This window comes from Ambystoma mexicanum, chromosome 7q (assembly GCF_040938575.1).
Source record: "Ambystoma mexicanum isolate Mex_15411 chromosome 7q, UKY_AmexF1_1, whole genome shotgun sequence".
Lineage (NCBI taxonomy): Eukaryota > Metazoa > Chordata > Amphibia > Caudata > Ambystomatidae > Ambystoma > Ambystoma mexicanum.
In genome coordinates, this window is record NC_090941.1 from 949,498,949 (window position 1) to 949,523,458 (window position 24,510).

At 46.8% G+C, this 24,510-nt stretch overlaps 1 protein-coding gene across 1 annotated transcript in view; it reads right to left on the reverse strand.

Moving 5' to 3' along the window:
• Positions 1 to 3,288, reverse strand: part of AQP11 (aquaporin 11) — a 335,864-nt gene extending 332,576 nt beyond the window's left edge. The window contains exon 1 of the mRNA XM_069639987.1: positions 2,499 to 3,288. Coding sequence (XP_069496088.1) covers positions 2,499 to 3,063 — 565 coding nt within the window. The 5' untranslated portion in view covers positions 3,064 to 3,288. The remainder of the gene's footprint in view (positions 1 to 2,498) is intronic.
• Positions 3,289 to 24,510: the final 21,222 nt, after the last annotated feature.

Genomic DNA, 24,510 nt, shown 5'->3' on the forward strand with positions numbered 1-24,510 from the left:
CGTTTGCCAGGCATTCACTGTTCACGATTTATGAATGTGTACAATGTAACAATCTATGGAAACGTCATATGCAGCACATTAAGCTGCGCCTGTACAGCAGATTCATATTTCACACCAAGTCAACGTTCTATTGCTGCTGGTAGGTTTTAGGAGACTTCCACTTCCACGAGAAACGTGGCAAGCTCAGGCCAGGGAGAACTTAGCAAAAACACGCGTGCACGCGGCCCTTCTGCTGACTCACGATCTGCACCCGTGCGCAGATATACAGAGTTCATAAGAACGGGTCACTGTGTTAAAGGGCTTTCCCCAGCGATGCGCCACTTCCAGGCATGCACGAATTACAGCATGCGTTCATCAGGGTTTTATGACAGCACATCTTAAACATGCACTTTTATTGAACAGCTCCGGTAGACTCTGCAAGAGGAAGACAGGCGGACACCACTTTAATGTTGGCGATTATTGTTTATCTGATGTATTCAAACATTTACCGCGGTTTGGAGCAGCCACTGGAGGTCAAAGGTCTGTTTGAGCTGTGTGGGGCAAAGGGCGCGCGTTTGGAAAGCACAGCTTTCAGTCAATTGAGAACACTGTCTAGAGCCAGGGGCGAGATGTGGCCACACTCAAACTCGACAAGTGGGATTGCGCTCGCAGGTATGACTGTGCGTCAAGGTTAGAGATTTTAAGTGTTTGTGCCTGTGAAACTCAAACCGCATGCCAGAGACTGCATCCGGTGTGTGAGACTCTCACATCCAGTCACTGTGACTGAGTTCAACAAACATTGGCAATGCCAGCAGTGTTGGCTTTGGTGTACCTACCTGGCATATGCCTATCTAATACCTATACCAAAGCCATGGCTTTACTAATGTTTGTTTTTAACAGGACTTCATTGAAGGACACACATGCTGCTTATAAATCAAATGGCTAAAGGGACACCTGTGTAAGACATTTTTATTGCACCAGTAGTGCATTTACAGCACCAATAAACCATGAGCTCTTCGAAGACTGCTTTGAAAACACCCTGGAAGACACTTTCAGTGCAAAGTTTGTTTTTAAGGTTTGATAAACGGGGCTCAAAGAGATCCCAAGAGGGCCCGTTTGGGCGGGGAGGGGCAGGAAGCGGGTGGGAATGAGCATAGAGATTAGCATGGGTATGGGTAGTAAATGGGTAGTAAATGTGTCAGTTAATAACCAGGGGTGAAATTGGACCGGAACAAGGGGACGAATTGGGTCAGAACAAGACAGCGCTGTGCTGAAAAAAAACTGACAAAACACACTGGTCCATGTAGACACGAGCCCCAAACCCCCCTCCTCCGTTTGAATTACTAGCACAGACATGTTTGATAAATTGGTGGTCATTCTTATGTTCACAAAATGCACTTGGTTTTTATGCAAAGCAGCCAGCATCCTATATTCAGGGCACACGCATCATTCAACACTTAGCTCCACCCCAGTCCTGCCCACACCACTGACAATCCCCCCAACCCTTACTTCCTGATCTTTCCCCCCTTTGCGGGAAGGGAGGGGAGGTAGTTCCCCCAGTAAATTCCGTCAATTTCCAGCACTGTAAAAAACATTTTAATTTTTTATTTTGGATTTGTAGAGTGCAATACATTCCGCAGGCATCGAGGCGCTATATCAGAGTTTAAGCAGGCTTGATTAAGGGTTACAAAGAAGCCGCTCAATGAAAGACTTGTTTACAGTGCAGAGTCAATGGTTGCATAGTATTACAGAATACAAGTTATAGAATCAGACAAAGAGGTTTGTTTTGATGGCCTTGCGGAAGGCGGAGTGGGATTCAATAAGCCTGATGTGAGGAGGTAAGGAGTTCCAGAGTGTGGGGGCTACCGTTGGGAAACTGGAGCCGCCTGCACGGGCTTTACGTGTTCTGGGAAAGGATAACAGGTTGGAATAGGGCGATCTGGAGGGTCTATAAGTGGTGGGTTTGGTGATCCTTTGTGCCAGATAAGGGGGGGGCAAGTCATGGAGACACTTGTGAGTGAGGGCGAGAGCTTTAAAGATGATCCTGTAACCAAATACCTACATGCCCTGTGTCCCTCATATACCATCTCTCCCTAGCTGTACTCCAATCCATACGTTTTGTCTTGTAGTTGGCGCTAAAGCATCCCCTTATAGCCAAAGCAAACAAAAAAATAAAGGACATTTTAACTTACAAGACTGCTCTCCCAGGCGGCATTCACTACTCTCCCAGGGGTCATTCACGGTAGAGCATAGCGACTCACACCCAACTACAACTGTCTAAAGGCACGTGTGAGCCCCACACTCATTGTGAGACCCACACGCTCCCAATGAGTGATGCAAGGCTCCAAGGTGAGACAAATACCCAGAGTGAGAGAACTCCAAAAATGTGATTCAACATCCAAGCTGTTAAACTTGCATCCAAAAGTGAGACAGCACTGCAGCTGAGACTTGCACCCAAAGAGACCTCAGCCCGTCCAGAGGTCACAGCGCCACCCCCTGCAGACTCGACTTGCACCCACCTGTATACACCAGCACGGTGATGACAAGGGCCAGCAGATGCGGGCGCAGTGGTGCCCGGGCGGTGGGCAACAGGCGCACAGCGCAGTGCACGCTGAAGGCGCAGGCCAGCTCCACTCCAGCGCCGTGCCAGAGTCCAGTGCGGAGGCTACTGCTGCAACCAGCCCCAGCCCTTCCATGTAGCGCCGATATAGGTAGCGCCCGCAGCACCAGAGCCCAAAGGCGGGCGGCAGTACCAGCCAGCAGCTGGGCGCCCAGGGTCCACACGGTGTCCTTCCCCGAGGCCACGCCGGACAGCAGTTGCTGCAGCGCCCCGGTGGGGTTGAGCAGGGCGCCGGTGCAAGTCCAGCCGTACACCACGGTCAGCGTGTACGTGAGGCTCAGGCTTAGCGCGGGGGGCACCCGTCCCACGACCCCCAGCAGCCAGAGTTCGTGCGTGCAAGCGCAGAGCTGGAAGGCGCACACTAACTCCAGGGCCGGGCTGCCCGCCCTCAACCCGCGCCTTGCCACCACACACGCGAGCACTGTGCCACACAGCAGCAGCAGCGAGGGCAGCGCTCCCTCCATTGCCCCAATGCAAGGCGCCGACTGCTGCTCGCGCTCTGTGTGTCTGAACACTTAGCCATCCTCCCCACCCCTCCCCCCAGAGAGCCCCAGGGCTCTGCATGGAGGTGTGCCAAGAAACTTTCGCGGGCTTCCCGGAAACGCCGTCCCCGGGGAAGAAAGATGGTGTTCAATAAGGCACTCGGAAAAGCCAGGCCAGCAAGAATGATGGGCTCCTCTCAAATATTCTGCTCTGTCAGCGAAGCCGGAAGTAGTCCCCAAAACTCTCCAAACAGCACCAGAGCCGACTTTACACAAGGTCCACATGTGCTCACTTGCTTTGCACTATAGTACCACTAGATGGTGGCAGCACTTCATAGTCATGGAATTGTTTGGCTGGAATTAAGAGAGTCGGCATATGTATCACATCTGTTGCTCAAGTTTGGCATTCTTATTTACACGTTGTGACAAAGCCAAGAGGTTTGGTGTAGGGGTGCGGGAAGTAATTGCTCCACGCAGCAAATGGAACACAAGATGACGTCAGTCACCTGAAAGATATTTATCGCAACTGCACACATCAGTCCCATCACACTGCTTCTCAGAGCGCCGTGGGAAGCTCCCGCACGCTAATATTGTCGTGTTTCCTTGTGCTCTCACATGTCGGCTCCCTCACATGCCTAGGCCGCGCGAGGGCCCGTGCATCGTCTGAGGCGCTTGTGGGAACCGCTCTCCACATGCCTCCTTCACTTTGAAGGACAGGACCACTTCAGTCCATGACAAGTAAAGTCATAAGAGCGAGAGGGCTTCTTCTTGACTGAGTTTTTCTAAGGAGTGTTCGGCTCGGTTGTGTTCCACTGACCCCGTTCTCACACTTTTGGTCAGGTATCTGACTGTGTTGTGTCCTCTTCCTTGTTCGGTGGAGGTTTACAGTTAACTCTGGGGGACTCCTATGGTACCTCTTCAGTATGAATTCACCCCTTCCACTCATATCCCTTGCCTGCCAACCATCACCTTCAGGCTGCAAGTCGATGCAGAGTCTGAAGTCATTTGGCTGATTTTTTATTAGTATCGCCGGACTGAGCCACTCAGCCGACTCAATCAATCAATCCTTCTTTTAGCATTTTCTGTAAGTGATCTTAAAGTGCCCACCTGGCTGTGGCAGTGTTGGGGAGAATAAAAGGGGACATTAAGACTGAATCTAAAGCAAATAGGCACCAGAATAACGCTTTGCTTCATTCACGTGTTGTACATTTTACAAAATCAACTTTAAAATCACAGCAAGAAATGCTGAAACCCTTTTGATAAAATAAACAGGTGCAAGTGGATCTAGGTCACCTGGTTTAAGCCCCACCCACCTGGTGCCTTACAGGTTGCCTCTCTTTTCCCCACTTAGCAAGCCCTACCCACCCAGTGCCTTCCTGATTGCCGCTCTTTTCCCTACGTAGCAAGCCCCGGCCACCTGGTGCCTTCCTGCTTGCCGCTCTTTTCCCTACTTAAGGAGCCCTCCAGCCTCTTTTCCTTTGCAGATGGGGAGCAGGTGCTTCATTCACGTGTTGTACTTTTTACAAAATCAACTTTAAAATCACAGCAAGAAATGCTGAAATCCTTTTGATAAAATAAACAGGTGCAAGTGGATCTATGTCACCTGGCCTAAGCCCCGCCCACCTGGTGCCTTCCAGGTTGCCACTCTTTTCCCTACTTAGCAAGCCCCGCCCACCTGGTGCCTTCTTGGTTGCTGCTCTTTTCCCTACTTAAGTAGCCCTCCAGCCTCTTTTCCTTTGCAGATGGGGAGCAGGTGCAAGTGGATCTCAGTCACTTGTTGGAATTACCTCGGGTAAAACGATCTTGTGGTTTAGGTAGAGCCTTTCATATCCAGGGTGCCAGTGCATGGAACGCCCTTCCTCTACAGCTACGAAAGACTGAGGACCATCTTGTCTTTCGTAAACAGCTGAAGACAATGCTGTTTAACTAGAATTGACTGTGCTCACTACATGCCACTTTTCCTGTCTCGGCACCTAGATGCCCACAGGCTTTGGCGCGTTACAAGTCTAATAACATAACATAACCTGGAATAAGCCCCGCCCACCTGGCGCCTTCCAGTTTGCTGCTCTTTTCTCCATTTAGCAAGCCCTGCCCAACTGGTGCCTTCCTGGTTGCTGCTCTTTTCCCTACTTAAGGAGCCCTCCAGCCTCTTTTCCTTTGCAGATGGGGAGCAGGTGCAAGTGGATCTTGGTCACCTGGCCTAAGCACCACCCACCTTCTTAGCCCTGCCTCTTCCTTCCTCCTCTTAACTCTCAGATCAAGGGCGTCTCTTGGCCTGGCGCCCGAAGCGAAAGGGAGACGAAAAAAAGGGCAATTCCTGTTTGGACCTGGAGGACCAGGGGGACCAGGGCCCGACCCCCCTGCTCAGACAGCAGGTAAGCATGCCCCAATATTTGTTTACTCCCTCTGTCCCCACAGGCCATCCCCACCCTCTCTGGTCTCCCTATGATGTTCCCTTATGCCCCCCACCCTTCTCGCACACAGGTGTTGCCTGTTTGCTTGATTCTTCTACCGTGCTCCCTCCGCCCTCTTCCAGCCTCTGTCCTGATACATTCTGGTTTCACCATCACAGTCTTGTGGTCAATGCTGGATTTGACTTTTATGGACTTCATTGATTCACGGCGTGTCACCCTTTCTCAACTCTCATGCCAGACTTCCTTTGCATCTTGTACTCATGGTGGCCTTGAATCATGCTGTTCCCATCTTCATCTTGTATCCTGGCTTGCAACATTATGTGTTACTACTGACTTCTGCAATTGTATTTGCTCTCCTCTCTTGCTTCTCTGCATGTTTTGACAGCTTACTCTCTGTTCTCTCCTCCTCTCCCTTTCTCCCTTTCCCCATCTCCTCCCCTTACTTTCGTCTATGCATTTACTCTATCAGAATTGTCCCTGGACCTAGTATGATAGCAACCTTGTCTGTCTCCTCCCCCTCCTCATACTTGTTTTTCCTCTCCTCCTCCAGCACTATCTGAAATGTCATCAGGCCTAGTAAAATAGTCGCTTGTTTTGCTCCTCCCCTCCCTTTCTGAATCCCTTTCTCCGGCTCCACCAGAAATGTTGTCAGGCCTAGTACGGTAGTTGCCTGTCTGTTTCCATTTCCTTCCCACTCTCCGTCTCCCTTCCTTATCTATGTCTTAGCTCTTGCACTATCTGACATGTCGTCAGGGCGATTACAATAGTTAATTTCACATCCTTACTGTTCATGGCCTGTAAGACTGTCATTGTATTTTCCGTTGTTCCCTCCCTTGCCTTGAAGCGCTTTGAAACACATTGTTTATAAGCGCTATATAAATAAACTATCATATCATAGCATATCATTGGGAGTTGTGATCAGATAAATGACATTTTGGAAGCATTAGTTGGGAAAAAGCCCCAGTGACATAATTATTGCTGGTGACCTTAACTCTATCTGTAGGCCTAACAAGGAAGAGGAATGGGCTGGCAATAAGTGTAATAGATCAACAACGAATAAAAGAAATTCGAATGGTGAGAAATTGAGCTCTTTCATGCAGACCTGGGACTTACAAATGTTAAATGGGAACTTTCAGAGAAACACACAAACAAATAGTACATGGCATAATGGAGTTGTGTCCTCGTGTATTGATTAGATTTTTCTTTCAAAAGCTTTATTTGATGAATGTAATGACTTTGAAATACATGAGCCATCTCTTAGTGATCACATGTTGACAGCAAAGTTTGATATCGCTGGGAAGCAAATGAAACTACCAGAATTAATAAATCTATGTTTTCACTACAAAAGAAATACAATCACTTGGCAACCTACCATAACAAAAAAAAATGAATAAACATGTCTCCAACATGTTTAATACTGCTACTTTGGTGGGAAAAAAAACCTCATCTATTTGAATTGGAACATTTTCCAGTTTTTATTAAGAACCAAATTAAGGAATTACAGCTTATACAAACTAAAGACAAAAAGAGAACACATAGATTGGAGGAGATAGTATACAATAGAAAAAAGGAAATAAAAAATATAAAAATTATAACTAAGTCAAACTTGTCTGCGACCACTATGACAAGGTTATAATAACTGCCTGAAAGGCCTTCAATACATCTTATTTCAAAATGACAGCGAATCCATTCTTAGATCAATTCTTAAGAAGCAAACATGTAATTGTTGGTCACTCATTAGAAACCTGGATGAACCCATGAAACAATACAGACAAATCCTATAGTAGAACTTATCTGGGAAGAATATTATACAGATTTATCTAAGCCCTCCGTAGCCCCCAATCAAACTCAAACAAATACCATGGAATTAACTGGTTTTTAAACGTTGATATTGAAGACATTAGATTACTAATAGTTACCTCAAAAGCCCCAGGCCTGAACAGATTGAGTAATTACGTTTTTAAGAGTGCGCCAGATATATGGGCCCCAATGTTGTTCCTAACAAACAATTTTAGTGATAATCTCACAAAAAAGCGGATTCCAGAAAGCTGAAAACTATGGAACACCATTCCCATCTATAAGAAGGGAAACAGAGAGAGCCCTTCAAATTATGGGCACATAGTCCTATTAGATGCGGATAGCAAACTATTAGCATCATTGCTTCTCTGAGATTTGGAAGACTAAGCAACCGCAACAGGACGGCTTTCGAAAAATTAGAGTGGCTGCAGGAAAGGAGTGAGCACTACAATGAATGCATTTATAATTGGTACCCTAACACAGACAACACTACCAAGAGATGCGCCTCTGATTTTTTCCGGCGTGCTTCGACCTGACCTTCGACAAAGTGAACCGTGAGAGATTATGGAGTAAGCTTAGGAGCTGGAAAATTCCAGAAGGCCGATTGGACATATTGATACATATTCACTCAGACACCAAAATAAGAGTAAGGTTGGATCAGCACAGAGCCATCTTGAATTAAATCGCTATGCTTAGAAACCTTTGTATTGGCTCCTTGCTTATTCAACCTATATATCTCTGACATGGGTGACCCATTGATCAAATCAGCATTCATTTCATCCTGCCTAGGTCCTCTTACAATCTGTTGGTTGACCCACATGTATAATGTGATCCTTCTAGATCACACCCAGATGGGACTTCAATGCCTGATTAATTCCTTTCTCGGATTCACCAATGATAATGAATTAAAGATGAATCCTATAAAAACAGAAGTCATTAGGTTCACAAGAAACATTTTAAAAAATATACTTTTTGTGGACAATAGAAAATACCCCAATAAAAAGGACTAACAAGTTATACTTAAGTTTTCATTTTTAGGGCTAGCTGTAAAATAGAATCGCTACTCACAGTGCTTATACTAAAGGAAAGTAGTTTCAGTTCACAAATAAAACATTATTATTGCTATGGAAGATTATCCGTTTCTCCCTTCATTGATAACTATAAGGGGAAAGTTATTCCCTCCCTAATGTATGGTATTGAACTTAACCATCTCATGGGTAGCATTGATCTTAATAATTTCAGGAGCAATTTCAGGAGCGTATTGGCCCCTTTGTTTCCTGGCGGTAAATGCTTACTGGAGGACTTGGCTTCTGTGTCCTTTACCACCTTTCCTCCAGGTGGCCCTTGCATCAGAAGTCACTTTATCAAAGGTCTTCTTGTTGGAAATTCCCCGGCCTTCATGTTTGGCTGTGTTCTTCATCTGCCCCCTCTTTACGCAGGTTCTGCTTTCTCTCTGGTTCTGATAATTCCTCTCTTTTTCTCTCCTGGAATCTCTCCCTGGTTCTCCTTCCTCTGTGTTTCACTTCCACCCAGCTTTTAGGTTTCCTCTTTATTTCTTAGGGCTGTTCTTTCACAAATGAGGTATTCTTCTGCTTCTCCATTCAGCGGCTTTCTCATGTACCCCCTTCTCTGGGGCTGCATCTTCTATTTTTGAAGGGGTTTTCCTGTTCTCTACTTATCTGAGTTCTTTTTTGTCCCCTCACCACATCTGTTTTTTCCTCTTCTTTCTTCCACTCAGTTCTCTCTTGTTCTCCCCTCTCTGGCTCCCTCCAGTTCTTCCCTTTTGCAGGGTTTCTTCTGTCCTTCCCTCTCTGTGATTTGTATCCTCTTCTCCCTTCTCCAGACTATGCTTTCTTCCCCCCTCTCCAGAATTCTCTCCTATTCTGGGGTCGATCTCATCCTGCAACATGGCTTCTTCATGTTCTTGCTTCACATCCCTTGTTATCGGTTCACGTGTTTACTTGTCACTATCTTGCAGTGATCTTCATTCCTATGTGATGTACTTCTCTACATTCCTCCTTTCTCTGTAAAGATCTACTCTCTCCTCCTGTCTGGTTGCTCTTGCCTTATTCTCTCTCCATCCTCTTGTGAACCCTGCAATCTTGTGTACTAACTACCACACCTTTGACTCCCCTCCTGCTATCCTGTAGGTTATCCTCTTCAACTTGCCTGCTTTGTCATACTTTGCCCTGTCCTCTCTTCTTTTTCTCTACTTCACATTTACTCTTTTCTGTTCGTCCTTCTTCCTGCTGGCGAGTTCCACTCCCCTCTAGTATCTCTGGCAGCCTGCCCGTGCACCTGCTTATTTACTGGTTTCACTCCTCCATCGGGGGTCACTCACTCGCTCGGCACTCCTTCTCATACCCCGCACTTCTTCATGTTGGTACCTGTTCCTTCCTTGCATCCTTCTCAACACTTTCCTCCCATTTCCCAAGTCTTTCCCTCTTCTTGCCGCGGGTCCATGCCCAGCCCCCTTGTCCACCCATGTCTTGTCTGCTCACTCTGCTTCTTTCTGCTCGGCTTCAGGCCTTCAGGCCTTGTTGCCAGCTTATGGTCCCGGTATTCCTTGTACTGGGCCTAACAACTCCTTTCACAGTGGCAGTACTTTCCAACTTCCAGTGGACAACTTCCCTCCAGTGCAAGTCCCTTCTATCTGGGCTCCTATTGGTACATAAAACACACTATTATTCTGAATTTGACCCTGTTGGTCCTCCCACTGGTCATGCTCCTGCTATTAGCATGGTTCACACTCCGAAAGATGGTTAATGTTTTTTTTTTCTCGAAGAGAGAAAGACTGGTTATATGGGCTTCCCTACCTCAACCTCCTGTGGGCTCCTGCCTCCCTAAGCCAGGCTTCCCTAACCACAGGTTTGACAACTAGTAATCAGGGGCCTTTACTATCTAAAAACAAGCTACAGTTAACGGCCTTAAAGCCAAAGCCTTATATATCTGGCTCCCCCTAAGGTGTCCCCAAGAATGCTCAATGGGAATGATGATTTTCTTGTGCAGGTAACAGACACCTGGTCCATTCTCTCCCATGCTTCCTCTCTCTGTCCTTACTCTTACCTCACTGCTTCTTCTGCCTCACCCTCCACTGTACTCTAACTTGACCCTTTCCATCCTTTACCTTCTTCCACACCCTCCAGTAGTCTTCCGCGCCTCTCCTGCTCTCCACCTCTGTCCCTCTGATGTCTGCACTCTCTCATCTTCCCTCTCCTCACCCCTCTCTTCACCTTTCTACATAGCCCTCACCACTCTCCTCAAAGCTCTCCTCTCAACTCCACCTCTCTCTCCACTCACCTCAGCTACACACTCAGTCTCCTATTTGCACCTGTGCCCAAATCTTACCACACTCTCTCCACATATCTCTTCTACTAACTTTCCCTACCACCTTGCACTCTTTCCACACCCCTCTACCATACTCTCTGTTTATCGCTCTAATTCCCCAACAATGTTCTCCTCTCTTTCTAGCTTTCTCTCCTCCTCACTTAGCTTTTACATCCCCAATGCACTACACTCAACTGGTACCACTCTCTCTCATAACCAATAGCTCGCCTGCATTCTACACCAACTCTGCCACCAACTCTTCAACACTGTGCTCCACTGTCCGTCTTCCGCTTGGTCTTTCGGTCCATCTCCGTAGCTTCTGGTCTCACCCATACAACCCACACTCTGTCTCGCATTCACTATCCTTTTATGCTGTTCTTGTCCTGGTTCTGTACCCCAGTCCATTGGTTCCAGCGCCCACTTGACTCTCTGGGCGATTCTGTGGCTATTCTTTCCCCAGGGGCTGGGTTACACAGGAGCAAAGTTTTTAAAACCCCTTTTAGTCCCGGTGTCTTCCACTGCACAGGTCTGGCTGCAGTCTGTCTCTGCTGTTAATCTGGCATGTTGTGGGTCTGACATTTTCGTTTTTGTTTCATCATGCTGCGTGGTTTGCTTTGCGGTCATCTTGGGAGTTGATTCTTGGCATGATTGTGCCGGTCATGTACAACGTTTCTCTTTTTTCCTGCTCCTTTTTCTCGTTCGCCGCCTCAAGGGGTTCTGGCCCTTGTGGTCCTGAAACACAAAAGAGAAACAGTACTCGGAGGCATCATGTGACAGAGGGTGGTAGCTACATTAAAATTCAAGGTGCGTGGGGGACAGGTTTGGAGTTTGGGGTCCCTCCAACTCCCACTATCTGCATCATGGACAAGGCCGGCTCTAGCTTTGGCTCTGGTAGGCCCACTGCCCCAGGTTCTGAGGGGTCCTGTTCCCCCCTGACATGGTCCAGTCCTGGACCCTGTTACACTATCTTCTTCCAACTGTGTCTATCTCTTCCCACCTCCTGCAGCCCTGCATAGTCCAGTGGGCTGGGAAACCTTTCTTTGGCACATATTTGTAAAGGCCCCTCCTGCCTTGGAGGACCTGAAAATGCCATTCTCAGGCTTATGTGACGAGGACCCCTTTGTGAAATTACTCAAACAAATGCAGTCACAAGCAGCTGCTTTTTAGTGTTGGGTATTAGATGTCCCCAAAGCACCACCTCTACGCTGAAACATTTGCATTAGGGTACAGCTAGGGAACAATGGCATATAGGGAGGGACACAAAGCTTGTAGATGTTATTTGAAAATGTACCCACCTATTGACTTCCCGGCCATGCCACTCGCTATGGCCATTTGCACACAGATCATTCCCCTCTTCGCTCAAAAGACACTATCCGATGATCTCTTTGAGCTAGCTTTATCACACCTTTCCGTCAAATGATGTTATGTTATGTTATCCGTTTCATACCCCCATAGGTACAGGGCAACTAACGCCAAAAGGCAACTTGGTGCTACAAGACATAAGCGCAACTACATTAGCTTCACAACAGCTCTCAGAAAAGCAAGGTTTTTACTAGACAATGTAACTGCAAATGCGCCTCAGTGGACCGCAGTGCAATAGGCAGAGAGTTCCACAGTTTGGCTGCTGTCACCGAAAAGGAGCGCCCACCAATTCTAATGTATCCAAATCTGGGCCCTGAAATAAGAAATCTATCTTCAGAACGGAACTTGTGCTGCAGATATTCAGGCCCTACAGCATGCAAAGCATGGTGAACTAAGAGCACGGAGAACCAGAGAAATATGATCCCTAAAGTTTTAGTGGCCAAGCGTGCCCAGCGTTCTGCATGCTTTCAAGCAGAAACAGGGGTTGTGCCAGATGCAAGGAGTTACAATAGATCTGACTAAGGACCAAAATGATGTGCTTGCAGTGCCTGCCAGTGTTTTATCAAAGCAGTCTTCTGAGAGTTAATGACTTAATTGGAGCTGTAGACATGCTAATGGTGTAATAAAAATGTCAACCAAGTCTGCCTTCAGCCACTCGATTTATAAGCACTCAGTGTGTCATACACTGAAGTTCTGTTAAAAACAGGCATTGGCAAAGTCAACAGTGTTGGCTTGTGTATAAGTATTAGGCATGTGCCAGGCGCAGCTATTATAAGCCCAAGTGGTACGTGTATCATTTTGCAGCTGCTACCATCAAATTATTGGCATTGCCAATGCTTGTTTTGTTTTCAATTGCTTCCAAAGTGCTCCAAAAGGTTCCTCCCTTTTCCCCCCCTCTCATCTGCGAGTCATGGCCATCTCTGCTGTGGTGTCATTGCAGTGAGATGAGTGCAATGCTCTCTATTGTGGGCCTCCCTGAGTTCTTACTCTCCTGGCCTCAGCTCATTCCAAATGCTGGTGCTTGCCTCTCATTACAAGCATCTTTCTGGACTAAGCTCCATGTTACTTAACTTCACTATCTACTGATTCCCCAGGGATTTCAGTGTAAAGCCCTTTCTCTGGTACATCACTCCCTTCGTGGAGCTAGACCTTCCCCGAGTTCTAAAATCTTACCCCGGGTTCGCGGGGTCCTGCAATGTCCATCTTGTCATCACCCCTCCCTCACTTATCCTGTAAAGGTGGCAGATCCTACTGGATACTGACACACATTCTCTCTCTGGAATAAACAGCCGCTTCCTATGAAGTCTTGGTACTGTCCTCCTGTTGCGCCGGAACTTCCTTCCTTTTTCCTCACTCGCCTGAAACCCTTCCTTCATGCATTCCTACACTTAGCACCAGGATGGCTTTGGCAACTGTGAGCGCAATACATTTAGGGCTCGATTCATGGAATTTTTGCCCTGTTCAAAGTGAATTTGCACTGCTGAAAAGTGACTTTGCACTGCCAACACAAACCCTGATTCATGGAACCATGCAAAGTGTATTTTTGCAGTGCAAAGTCCGGGAAAAGTCAGCGCATAGTCATTTTTGCATTTCAAAATGACATTGCTCGGACTTTGCACTGCAAAAATACACTTTGCACGGTTCCATGAATCAGGGTTTGTGTTGGCAGTGCAAAGTCACTTTTCACTGGGGAAATATTCCATGAATCGGGCCCATTGTCCCCAAATCACTAAATAAAAAGAGGCAAAGTCCATGCTGGAAGTGCCCAGTGGAAGCACAAGTTTGCAAAGACATGAAGGTCCTGATCATGACGAGAAGTGTTGCATGCTGGGAGTTGAAGTCAAAGTCCCCAGGGACATTAAAAAAACCGGATAATCTGAAAGGTGTGCATGCTTGGACTTCAAGTTTGAAATAATAAAGAAACAGATCTTTAAAAGAAAGATTGCATGCAAGGACACATTTCAGAGTTCCTGACAACCCTTAATTTTATTGCAATATTTTACTGTAATTTGAAATGTATGTCATCTTAACAAATCACAACAATTTCTATGTCCATTTTGATTGATACTTTGGCGCCCAAACAGTTACATACTGCAGTACTTGTAGTTTTGGTTGCTATTCATTTTAGCAGATTTCAAAACCTAATTAAAAATCATGTGGTAGAAGCCAGCGGAAGTAGGTTTACTGGTATAACCCGCATGCCTTTTCACCGTCCTCCCAATTCGAGTTTGATGTGGAGCCATACTCCAGCAACCAGACTTTCATTCCCCCTCTAAGACATCTCTACCCTTACTCATAACCTTCTCATTAAGAAGCTCAATCTTTCCATTTTCTTTTGTTGCCTTTCTTGCTAGGAAGGTCTGGCGGGGGGATATTCCCGCCCACTTCATTTAACTGTTGGAAAAATGTATTTTGTCTACTGACCTTTATAGATTTTTTGGATTATGTATATACATAAAGAGGGAGGCAGCCATGGCCCAGGCAATCTGGATGGTAAATGTATGACACGAAGCCGGCCATTTCCGGTGAGATCAGCTCTTGCCCTACCCCATTGTTCTAAGCCTCACCTGCTTAGGAGAGCAGGAGGTCTCCATTCTTAGACAGGACACTCGTCAGCGCCTGTTCAGGAGATAGATAGCTCTTCAGTACCGAGGCAAGGATGCACAGTCTGGCTGTTTACCGACGCTCTCCAAATCTTGGAAAGGCTGGTGGCTCACCCTGGGTTTTCTGCTATGGGGACACATCTTCTAGACAGTCCTGGCACAGAACCATGGGCGACTTAGTCTAAAATTCACCATTTCTGGAGAAGAGTAGCCAGCCAGGTACAGGGAAACAGTTCGCCCTGCCTCCCTTGGCCCTGCTTTTTTGGATCTATGTGATCACTGCGCCGCCTGTAATTCTGCCGGCAAAAATGTAGACTGCAATTACGGCGCAGCGCAGTGATCAGATTGATCACTTCTGCCCGCCTTGCCCGGCCTGCAATCTCTAAAACCACAGGCCCCTGCCCCCACCACTTACCTTTACTGCGGCACACTCCTGTGTGCACAGCTTGCATCCTTGTCCCCCTGTGGCGTCAGCTCATCCCACTAAAGTGGGGCGGTGCTGACGCCGCAGGGTCCTTTTAAAAAGAAATTCTTATCCCCACAACCCCTGATCCCCGTTACTGAGACCAAGGAGAGCCCTTTCTGCTTGGGAGCAGCAATGGGGGGTTGGAATTTTTGTACCGCGCTCCGGCACAATTGTAGTAATGTCATCACAGAAGAAAGAGCAAGACAAGAACCTAGAGCTGAACCAGCCGAAGTGAGCCTGTTAGAATGAGAGGAAGATGGTCTCTTTCAACAGTTTCAGATGTCCTAAAATGGTGTGGTTCGGTAAGTCTCCACGGTACTGGATAATGGGCCCGGCAGGAGTTTGGGGTGAATCCCCTGGCCACCCTCTCTTGTTCCACATTGTATGGCAATGGACAGTCACAGCATAAATCTATACAGGTGTTCCCGACTCCCCCAGGTGACAGAGTCTGAAGATCTCACTAGCTAGACCCAATGTCCAGAGAAGGAAAACAAACACACGGATTCATCTACAGTCAGTTTTATACCCAAGTTGCTTTGAAACCTCACATTGTTGCTATTGATAAAGATCCTGCAGTAGAGAATAACCTGCTTCAAAGGCCCCGAGATTCTCTCCAAGCCTCCACCTGTGGTACAATGTTGCCAATGTTGCCAGATCAGGGTTTTCCAGCATCATTTCTATACAAAAATGATACACGCTAACCAACCCATCATCCAGCAGTGGAGTTTTCTTTCGGGGATAATACAAAGTTGCATATTTACTCAGGGCAAATAATCCTTTTACATTCAGGGGGATTATAAAAGACTGACAGAGTATTTTCTAGAACCAGGTTCACATAGTGAGGGGAAATGTATTCTTACTAAACAATGCTCTGCAGTAACAAGAAAGGTAAAATGGATTTCAAGATAACACAAAGGATGGATAAAGGATGTGCAGTCCCTGAGACCCAGAGTAAACTCAGATTAACCTGTGAGGGGCCGCCAAATCCACCCCTCATCAGTTCTAGGGTACAGGTATATACGTTCACACAGAGCCCAGCTCAGGAGTAATGACCACAGGACTTTAAAAGCCCACCAGCTCAAGTGTGTGTTTGAAGGAAAGAGTTTGCAAAGAGGGAGCGGGAGAGAAGAGTTAGGAGCAAGGCTGTGAGCATGTAAAGGCTGGATGAGAGGCGGGAGACCAGAGCGGGAGAAGGATGTGATTAGGGAAAGTCAGGAGGAGGTTGGACACATGAGAATGATCTTGGTGGAGAGAATTGGGAGTACATATTGATGGGAAACAGGTGGTTAGGGAGCAAGACCAGGAGGTTAGTCGAATAGATCAGGAGGTTGGTTAAGAAGATCAGGAAGTTTGGAAGAAAAGATCAAGAGATTGATGTAGTCAACCAGGTGGCTGGCGCAAATAAGGAGGAGGTAGTAAAGGAGAGGAAACATCAGGAGGATGTAGGCAAACTGCATCCACAGAAGGTAGTAAGCTAGAGAAAATATCAAGAGGAGGTTGGTAAGGGAGAACAGGAGGTTGCCAGAGAACAAAAAGATGTGTGGGAAAGCCTTGAGACGGGTGGAAAAGATCAGAAAGAAGTGAAGGGCCCTCAAGAGGAGATTAGTGAGAACAATGTGGTGGGGCTAGAAAACTATGCAAATGCTGGTGAGGAGGCCCAGGGAAGGATGTTGGAAACAAGAGTGGGAGGCTGAGGTGGTCGGAGAGCTAAAGAAGAGGACATAGGGAATTGGGTGGTGCTGAAGGGGAAGGTGGCCACAGGAAATTGGGAAGCGTGGCAGCAATAAACTCTGTTAGGTAGCCAACATTGGAAGGTTCCGGCCGGCCTGTTTAGCCCTGGGCAGGGACTTTGGGCAGGAAGATGAAAGCACACCTGGCAAGCAGCGTTCTGCTGTTCTGTGGCGGTCCCACACAACGGAAGTGATCGAGGTTAGAACGCTATTTATAACTTTGCCTGAAATCGCACCATCCCGGGTGGGGAATTTAAGGCTAGATTGGCTAGAGACAGAGCGCCAATCCACAGAGAGGGAGGGGGATAAAATGAGATCATGTGAAGCAGGAACTGTGAGTTATTTGGGTGAGATCAGAAAAGGAGGAGGCGGATTAACAAGAGACCAGCAGAAGGGAGGAAGTAGCAATGGAGAGTGGAGGCTATTTTTAGAAAAGGCGAGGAATTGGCTAGTGAGTGAAAGTGGTGCTTCAGTACGAGTAAAGAGTGTTTGTGAAGTGTGTGATAATGGGCAAAAGGAGGGTGTCTGAGTAGGATTCGGAGGAAGAAGTAGTAGTTTTGGGGGAGGGCATAGTAGTGTGGTGGTGGGAGTTGTAGTGTGGAGAAGGGAGTAGTATTGGGAGGAGGGAGAAATAGTGTGGTGGAAGTAGCAGTAGTGCAGAGGAGTGGCTAGTAGTGTGGAGGAGGGAGTACTATTGTAGTGTAGTGGAGGGAGGAGTAACATCGGATGGTGGAAGTAAGGCCAGATGGAGTGAAAGACATTGGAGGGACAGAAGATTGGAGGGAGGAGGGATGAGAAGTTGGTAGAGAGAGGACAAGGAGTAGAAGAAGAGTAGGAGAGGGAGAGGTGAGAGTGAGCATGATAGAAGAAGAGCTAAATCCAACAGGGTGTCTGCAAGGCACAATTCCCAAATCCCAATAGAAAAACTACAACTGATTAGAGTAGGGAAAGTTAGGAAGTCCCTGAATAAGTTTTGTTTTCTGCCTCTAGGTCCTCACATCTAGACGAAGGCGGAATTAGACAGTAGGGGCAACCTTCTTAATCTACTAACCTGCGGTCAGGGATGCCTGGGGTAGGGAGGAGGTGAAAATCAAAACGAGAGAGAGAAGGATGGACTTAGGGCCCACAAAACCTTTAATAAAAACCCTTGATCCACCTCTGAGACTGGGAGAGATTCTTGTGTCATCTGTGATATTAGCTAAAATGCTCTTAAGTAGATATCCAGTCCTTTCCCTGTTAAGGCGGAGGAGTCTCATTCACTGACCACTTCCAACAAGAATAACTGTGGCAGATCGGTCCTTGGATGGATGCAGAAAGCGCATGTTCCGGACAACAGCACAAGCTCTATGGTCTTTCAAGGACCCATCCTACTATATCAACATGCTGAACTGAGTGTGGATCATCTGGCCCTCCAAGTGTCCATTCAGGACAAGGAGATTTGTCTAGCTTTGATAGGCAAATCACCCGGTTTAACATGTCGACAAGAGAGCTCATCGAGTTAAATGCTGTGAACGGACATCCAGGGGTGGACTGGGAACCAAAAGAGGCCCTGGAAATAATTTTCAAAGTGGCCCCATATTACACATTTTCACCAATCCCAACCCTTTTCCTATGAGAACATTTGGAAATAACATGGGTTACCACACAAAAGAGGCCCAGGGTGCAGAGGCCAACTGGGAAATCTCCAGAGTGTCCGACAGGGCAGTCCACCCCAGGGGACATCTGTTCTCAGCCTGCAGGTGAAAGTTTTGAAATCCGTAGAGACCAACTCGGACCAAGGTAGATAACTTAAATACCATTAAAATGGATGGTAACTCCTGATAGTACAGTGCTTAGAAGCGGGAGGGATCCAGCATATCAAGCTATATAAGACTGTGATATTAGCTGAACAAGAAATGAAATGCCATATTGAGGATCCTTTCATGAGAGGCGCAAATGATGTGTGAGTAATTGTTAGCAGGGACCTTCACTTGACAGCTGTAGATGTCCTTTGTGCAGAAAACGGAAGAGCAGTCACCTTTAACGACACACTCTCAGAAGAGCCAGAATGGGAAGTCAATGTCTTTCACAGCATTTTCTAAGATGTGGAAGGCCTGAGCTAGACCTCTGTGTCAGAACACCAGATTTCATCAAGCTTCCCAAAGCCCACCTCCCGAGGGAACACCGTTGTTGAACGCCCCTGTATGTCGTTGCTCTGAATCCTCTTATCCCTTGACCAAATCTGAAACTGAATGAATGAATCCAGCGCCAAAATAGTGCTGATTGCATAGTTTGACCACAGAAGTTTTGGTACCAGAACTGCCTTCACCGATTGGTGCCTCCACACAGGAGGCTGCCGTGCAGTCCACACCTTTCTAAGAGGAGGCAAAATCTTAAGTCTCTGCCAACAACTCTATGGCACCTCAACCTACCTCCTGTCTGGCTGGCCATCCTAGCCATGCTTTCAAGTGGAAGAGAGTCTCCATCCAGTGGCAAGGCAGGATAGTCAGCCCGTAAACCTGTTAAGAGGGCAGAGTACTTCCAGAGCAAAATGTAGTTTCATGATATTCCTCAATTAAAGTGCTGTTCTTGACAGTCACAGACTATAGGAAGTGCCATTCCCAAATTACCTTCTTAGTGCCTCATTTGAAGTTTGGCAATGCAGCAAAAAAAGTGACAGTAACCAGAATACCACCACTTTTACTCACCACCGAATTTTAGTGTGTCAAATTGAATGTTTTAAATACATTTGCAAACGTGATGAACACCTAAATAAAAACACTCTTTAAAATATGTGTTCTCTTTGTTTTTCCTTATTGCCACCTGTGTATTTATATGATTAAAGCATGAAAAACAAGGAAAGAATACATTATCAGAAAACAAACGGTTCTACTGCATTGCCGTTTTTGTTCCATCTGTGATTATAGCTACTATGGGGCAAAGGATTTGGCTGAGCCAAGGTAACTGAACGAGTGAACACAGAGAAAGCACGCATTCAACCACTGGGAGGAGCCAGGGCTCAGATGCGTGGGAAGTGTCCTCTTAAGCTTTTAATTATTTCTTTTGACTTCTGCCTCCAGCGGGACACTAAATCACAATGGTAGTGTTTAATTTAAATAGCACCCTACTTGTGGCGTTGCCCGATGACGGGCGAACGCGGCGGCGACTACTGACTGCTCAAGGGATGCTGCGTACACACCTTTGTGATGCTAAAGTAGTGCTGTCTACCTGTGGTTCTGTGGAGGGTGGCAGTTACTATTACTCCTTTCAAAGGTACTCATTTTGTCAACATTAGAAAGGTGAACTTCTGAGCTTCCCCTACTGACTGCTCAAGGGATGCTGCGTACACACCTTTGTGATGCTAAAGTAGTGCTGTCTACCTGTGGTTCTGTGGAGGGTGGCAGTTACTATTACTCCTTTCAAAGGTACTCATTTTGTCAACATTAGAAAGGTGAACTTCTGAGCTTCCCCTACATGAGTGTAAACCGGTGGTGAGGTATCCTGCATAATGTAGGGGTTGCAGAAGAGGTGACTCAGGGGACTAGGTGCCACCCCCAAGCTACTGTATATTGGGTCTGGAGGTGTTAGGAAGAACCCAGAGTCACCCTCCCTGGGTCCTCGACACCAGACACAGGCCCCTCCAGGGCGTCTGGACCCTCCCCAACGCATTGGCTTAACAAGGTTGCAAGCTAAGGCTAACGAGCAGCCCTCCCATGACTAAAGGGCAAGAAGGCAGGTACATTAGATATAGCGTTAGCCCCGCCGCCTGATTCCATTTCAACGTGAAGTGCTTCCTCAAAAACGAACCAATCCCAGCCAATGCCCAGTTAAGGATCACAGGTGCATAACCTCAATGGAAGATCCACCCAGAGGGAGGAAAGTATAAAGGTCAGGCAGGGCAGTCTAGCAGGGTGGGGTTTCTGAGTATTCGGTTGCTGGCCGTTTGTAGAGTTTGTAGAAAGTTACAAGGACTGAAGGCGAGTGGATGCTGTTGGAGGTGAGAGGGGAAGAAGGATCCAGGAATATCAGGGAGAATGTTGGGAAAAGAAACATCAGGAAGAGGAGGTGGTTGTGATAGGAGAAGGTGCCTGGATGAGCGTGTGAGAGCTTGGAGGAGGATGGAGAAAGATGTTATATCCTCAGGAGGGGGTGGGGGGCAGAGAGTGGAGTAAGAACCAACATTAGCTGCATCTGTTCATGGACTGTAAGAGGGTAATGTCAGGAGGTGGTAAAACAGAAGGAGGAAGACAGAACACGTTCTGGTAGGCCAGGTTGGTTCTTATCAGGACCAGTCAGTGGGAGGAGGAACACTACTAATGCAGGAAGGTTACCATCAGTTTAAAGAGGTGCCTGGAAAGTAGATCGTGAAGTGCTACCCCACAGGTAGAGAGAGACCCTTGGGTTTAGAAGTTAATAGTGGGAACTCCTGGATCCAACTTCAGCTGAAGTAATGCTACTGGAGGCGGTACACCAGCAGATCAAAGAGGTGTCGAAAGAAACCCTGAAATGGACCTGGACCCTGTGGAGAGACTTTGCGCTCGTCTAGTCAGCCGTGGTTGCGGACCTTGGAAAGTCTGCATTTAGCTACCCTGCATGAGTTGGATACCCGTGTTGTAGATGCTTGCAAATACAGGGTGCGACACTTCTTCAATGATTTTTAAGGCCATTTTGCTTTTTGTGTTGATTTTGGATTAAACGTTTTGGGCCTTGGAAAATAAAATACTGTTAATAATCAATTTCCTGCGTCCACTTCTTTGTGCATTCCAGCAATGGTCTGTGACATTGCTTAAAGATGCATACCTGTAGGCGTACTATCAAACCGAGCTGTGTTACTGGGGTTGGCACATTTGCTATGCAATTCACATACAGATCATAGTAGTGGATGCATTACGAAGGTATAGAAAAACACACACACACACGCACGCACGCACGCACGCACGCACTCTCTCTCTCTCTCTCTCTCTCTCTCTCTCTCTCTCTCTCTCACCTATAACAAGTGAATGCAACCTTAATAAAGACATTTTCCTGATGTGATGCTCCAAAATAATCTACGCTCTCAATGTCTCTCATTTGCAAGGCACCCATTAGACCAGTATTCCAGTGTCAAGACAACATCCTTAAACTTTTGAAAGGTTAAAAACTGTACCTTACCTCTCCCCATAATGCCATCAGGTGAATAATCTGTCCCACACACCTGGGTCTAGCTTTCAGTTTCACCCATTCGCCTCTTCCTACATTCAGTGAAAGAAGCACTCACGTAGCCTATGTTTACTTACTGTGTACATTGCTATCTAAACATACGCTTTTTCTGACTCTATGTTGGGTTGTCTGTGTCCTGTAACAAAGGATGAACAGAACACATGAGGCAGTACCCAGGTTCAACACCTAGGCAGAACTGCCACCAGGGTCAACAAACAAGACTGACTCAGAAATAGTTAAAGGGGGATTTTATTATCTCAATAACAGAAATGAATGCCTTTGACTTTCATGGAAAAGGATAAATCACATCTCCTGTATACTGTATGAGATAATGTAAAGCGTAACTGTGGGGTTTGGGTTGAAGGGACAAGGGTGTGATATCAACAGTATTTTTCCACAAGGTCCCTTATCACCCCGCTCAGTCCTTCCCTATGGTCTACACAAGGTCTATACATTGGATCCTCGGTAGGACCTCAGTATTTTCAATTCAAATCATTGGTTGGTCGTGGCCGAGATCAATCAAAAATCATTGTCTCCCCTTAGAGTAGCTGGGTCTCTGGGTCAGCAGAGAATGTGCCTGGCTGTCAAGCCTACACTAGTGTCCCTTCTCTCCCTCACATGTCTCCCTTACACCTCAACTGGTCCTGCCCTACTCACCTCCACACCCAGTACTCTTATCTCCTTCCACCATGGGCCTCTCCCCTTAAGATCTAGGCCCCCCCGCCCCGACCCGGTCACTCTCCTTCTGTGTTTGCCCCGCTAATATTTTCCACCTCCTCCTAAAGTACTTCATCGCCCCCGCTGTGCGCTCACTAGATTTCTCACCTCCTCCATAAAATCTCCTTCCCTTCAATGCCTTCCATCTCCCTAATGTCATCACCACCCTTCTCCTTCTCTGTTACCTCTTCCACCGCCAGATGTTACGTCTCCTTCTTTATCTTCACCCCCCCTCCTTTCTGTTGTTCTTCAACCTCTTCAGTCAACTCTGCCACATACCTTTTTTAATTCTCCTTCCTCCCCCTTCAACCTCTTTCAGAAACCTTCAGACCTTCTCCTTGACTCTGCCAAACCTCTCCAACAATACTACCCCTCCACCTCAAATTCTCCAACCTCTTACTTAAGCTCTCTCGCTACAGCGTTAAATACTACAACCTCCTCCTAAACTCTCCCACCCTCCTCCAACAATTCTCCTTTTAACCAAATGGTGATCCCTCCTCCAGTCCTTTCCTCTCCACTACCAACAGTCCTTTATCCACTCCCGTATCCCCCTCTTCCATGTTACCAGTTACCCAGCACGCTTCTTCTCTGCTCCAAACTGCTCTTTCCTCCTGTTCATCAGCTCACTCTCTCGTGTGCCACCGGTCCTTCTCACATACAGCCCACAAACTGATTGTGCTTGGAGTTGCATTTATAGTGCCCTGCACTGGTCTCCAAAGCAAGGGGCCACAGCTGTGGCTGTACAGGGAGATTCTGTTGTGATTGGATGTGGCTACCTTCGTCTTCTAGTGACACTATGGGGGTTAGACTTAGTAAGATAGAGGCTATAAGAGTTGTATGCCATTGTGGTTTTCACAAGTCTCTCCTGCCTCTTTCTGGCTGTCTGCCGCCTGCTGCTCTCACGGTTGTATACTAATTGTCCTTTTAATAATTGACCTCGGGAGAATTGACCTCGGGAGAATTGACCTAATTTAGAAGGTCAATTAGGACATATATGCGGGGGAAACCCCTGCAACTCCCCACCCAATCCCCTTATATTATTTATAATCCAAAACCAACCCAATACATATATAAAATAAGCAAAATAATATAAAGGTCAATTGTGCAGAGGGTCAATTAGGACCACTATAATTAGGTCAATTGTGCAAAAGGTCAATTGTAAAAAGTCAGTTTGGGTAATACCGCTCTCACTCCATTTGTTGCTGGAGGGTATTCTACCCCAGAGGTTGCTTTTAGTCTTTTCCTGTCTTCAGCGGGTCAGTAGTCTGAATAATAGATGCTCCTTTGGAGAGAGGGGCAGACTGCAATATTGGTACGCCTGTGTTGCTTTAAAAAAAGGAGAGAAGATGTGCTTGCACCCCTCTTGGGGGCACTATTTTGGGTTCCCCTGTGCTATCTTCCATGGGGTTTGACAAACACCTGTGTGGCTCAGTCCACTCTTCCCACAGTTCTTCTATCCCTGTAACTGTGGGTTTGGTTTCCTGTTCAGGTTATCCTTTTGCAAATCAGGGGGATTATTGGAGATCTAGTTCCCCATTTCAACTTAATGGAAAAACCCTGGGTGGCAGTGGTTAGAAAAATATTCCCTGAAGTTCTGTTTGCTTCATGCGGCTTTACATGGCATTAGCCATGGTGGCCTCTCAATGGTATCCCTTGTTGCCCTACGTTGAAACAGTCAAGGTTTTCATTTTGACCTAGTGCGGAATTCTGTGAATGGTAGTCTTCTTTGCTAATCTTCCCCCTAATGGTCTGGCTTCTGGAGGGTGAATCATTTGCTATTAGGTGAGAAATATGACTGTCAACCTGCTATGAGGAATGGGTGATGTGGAGGTGCT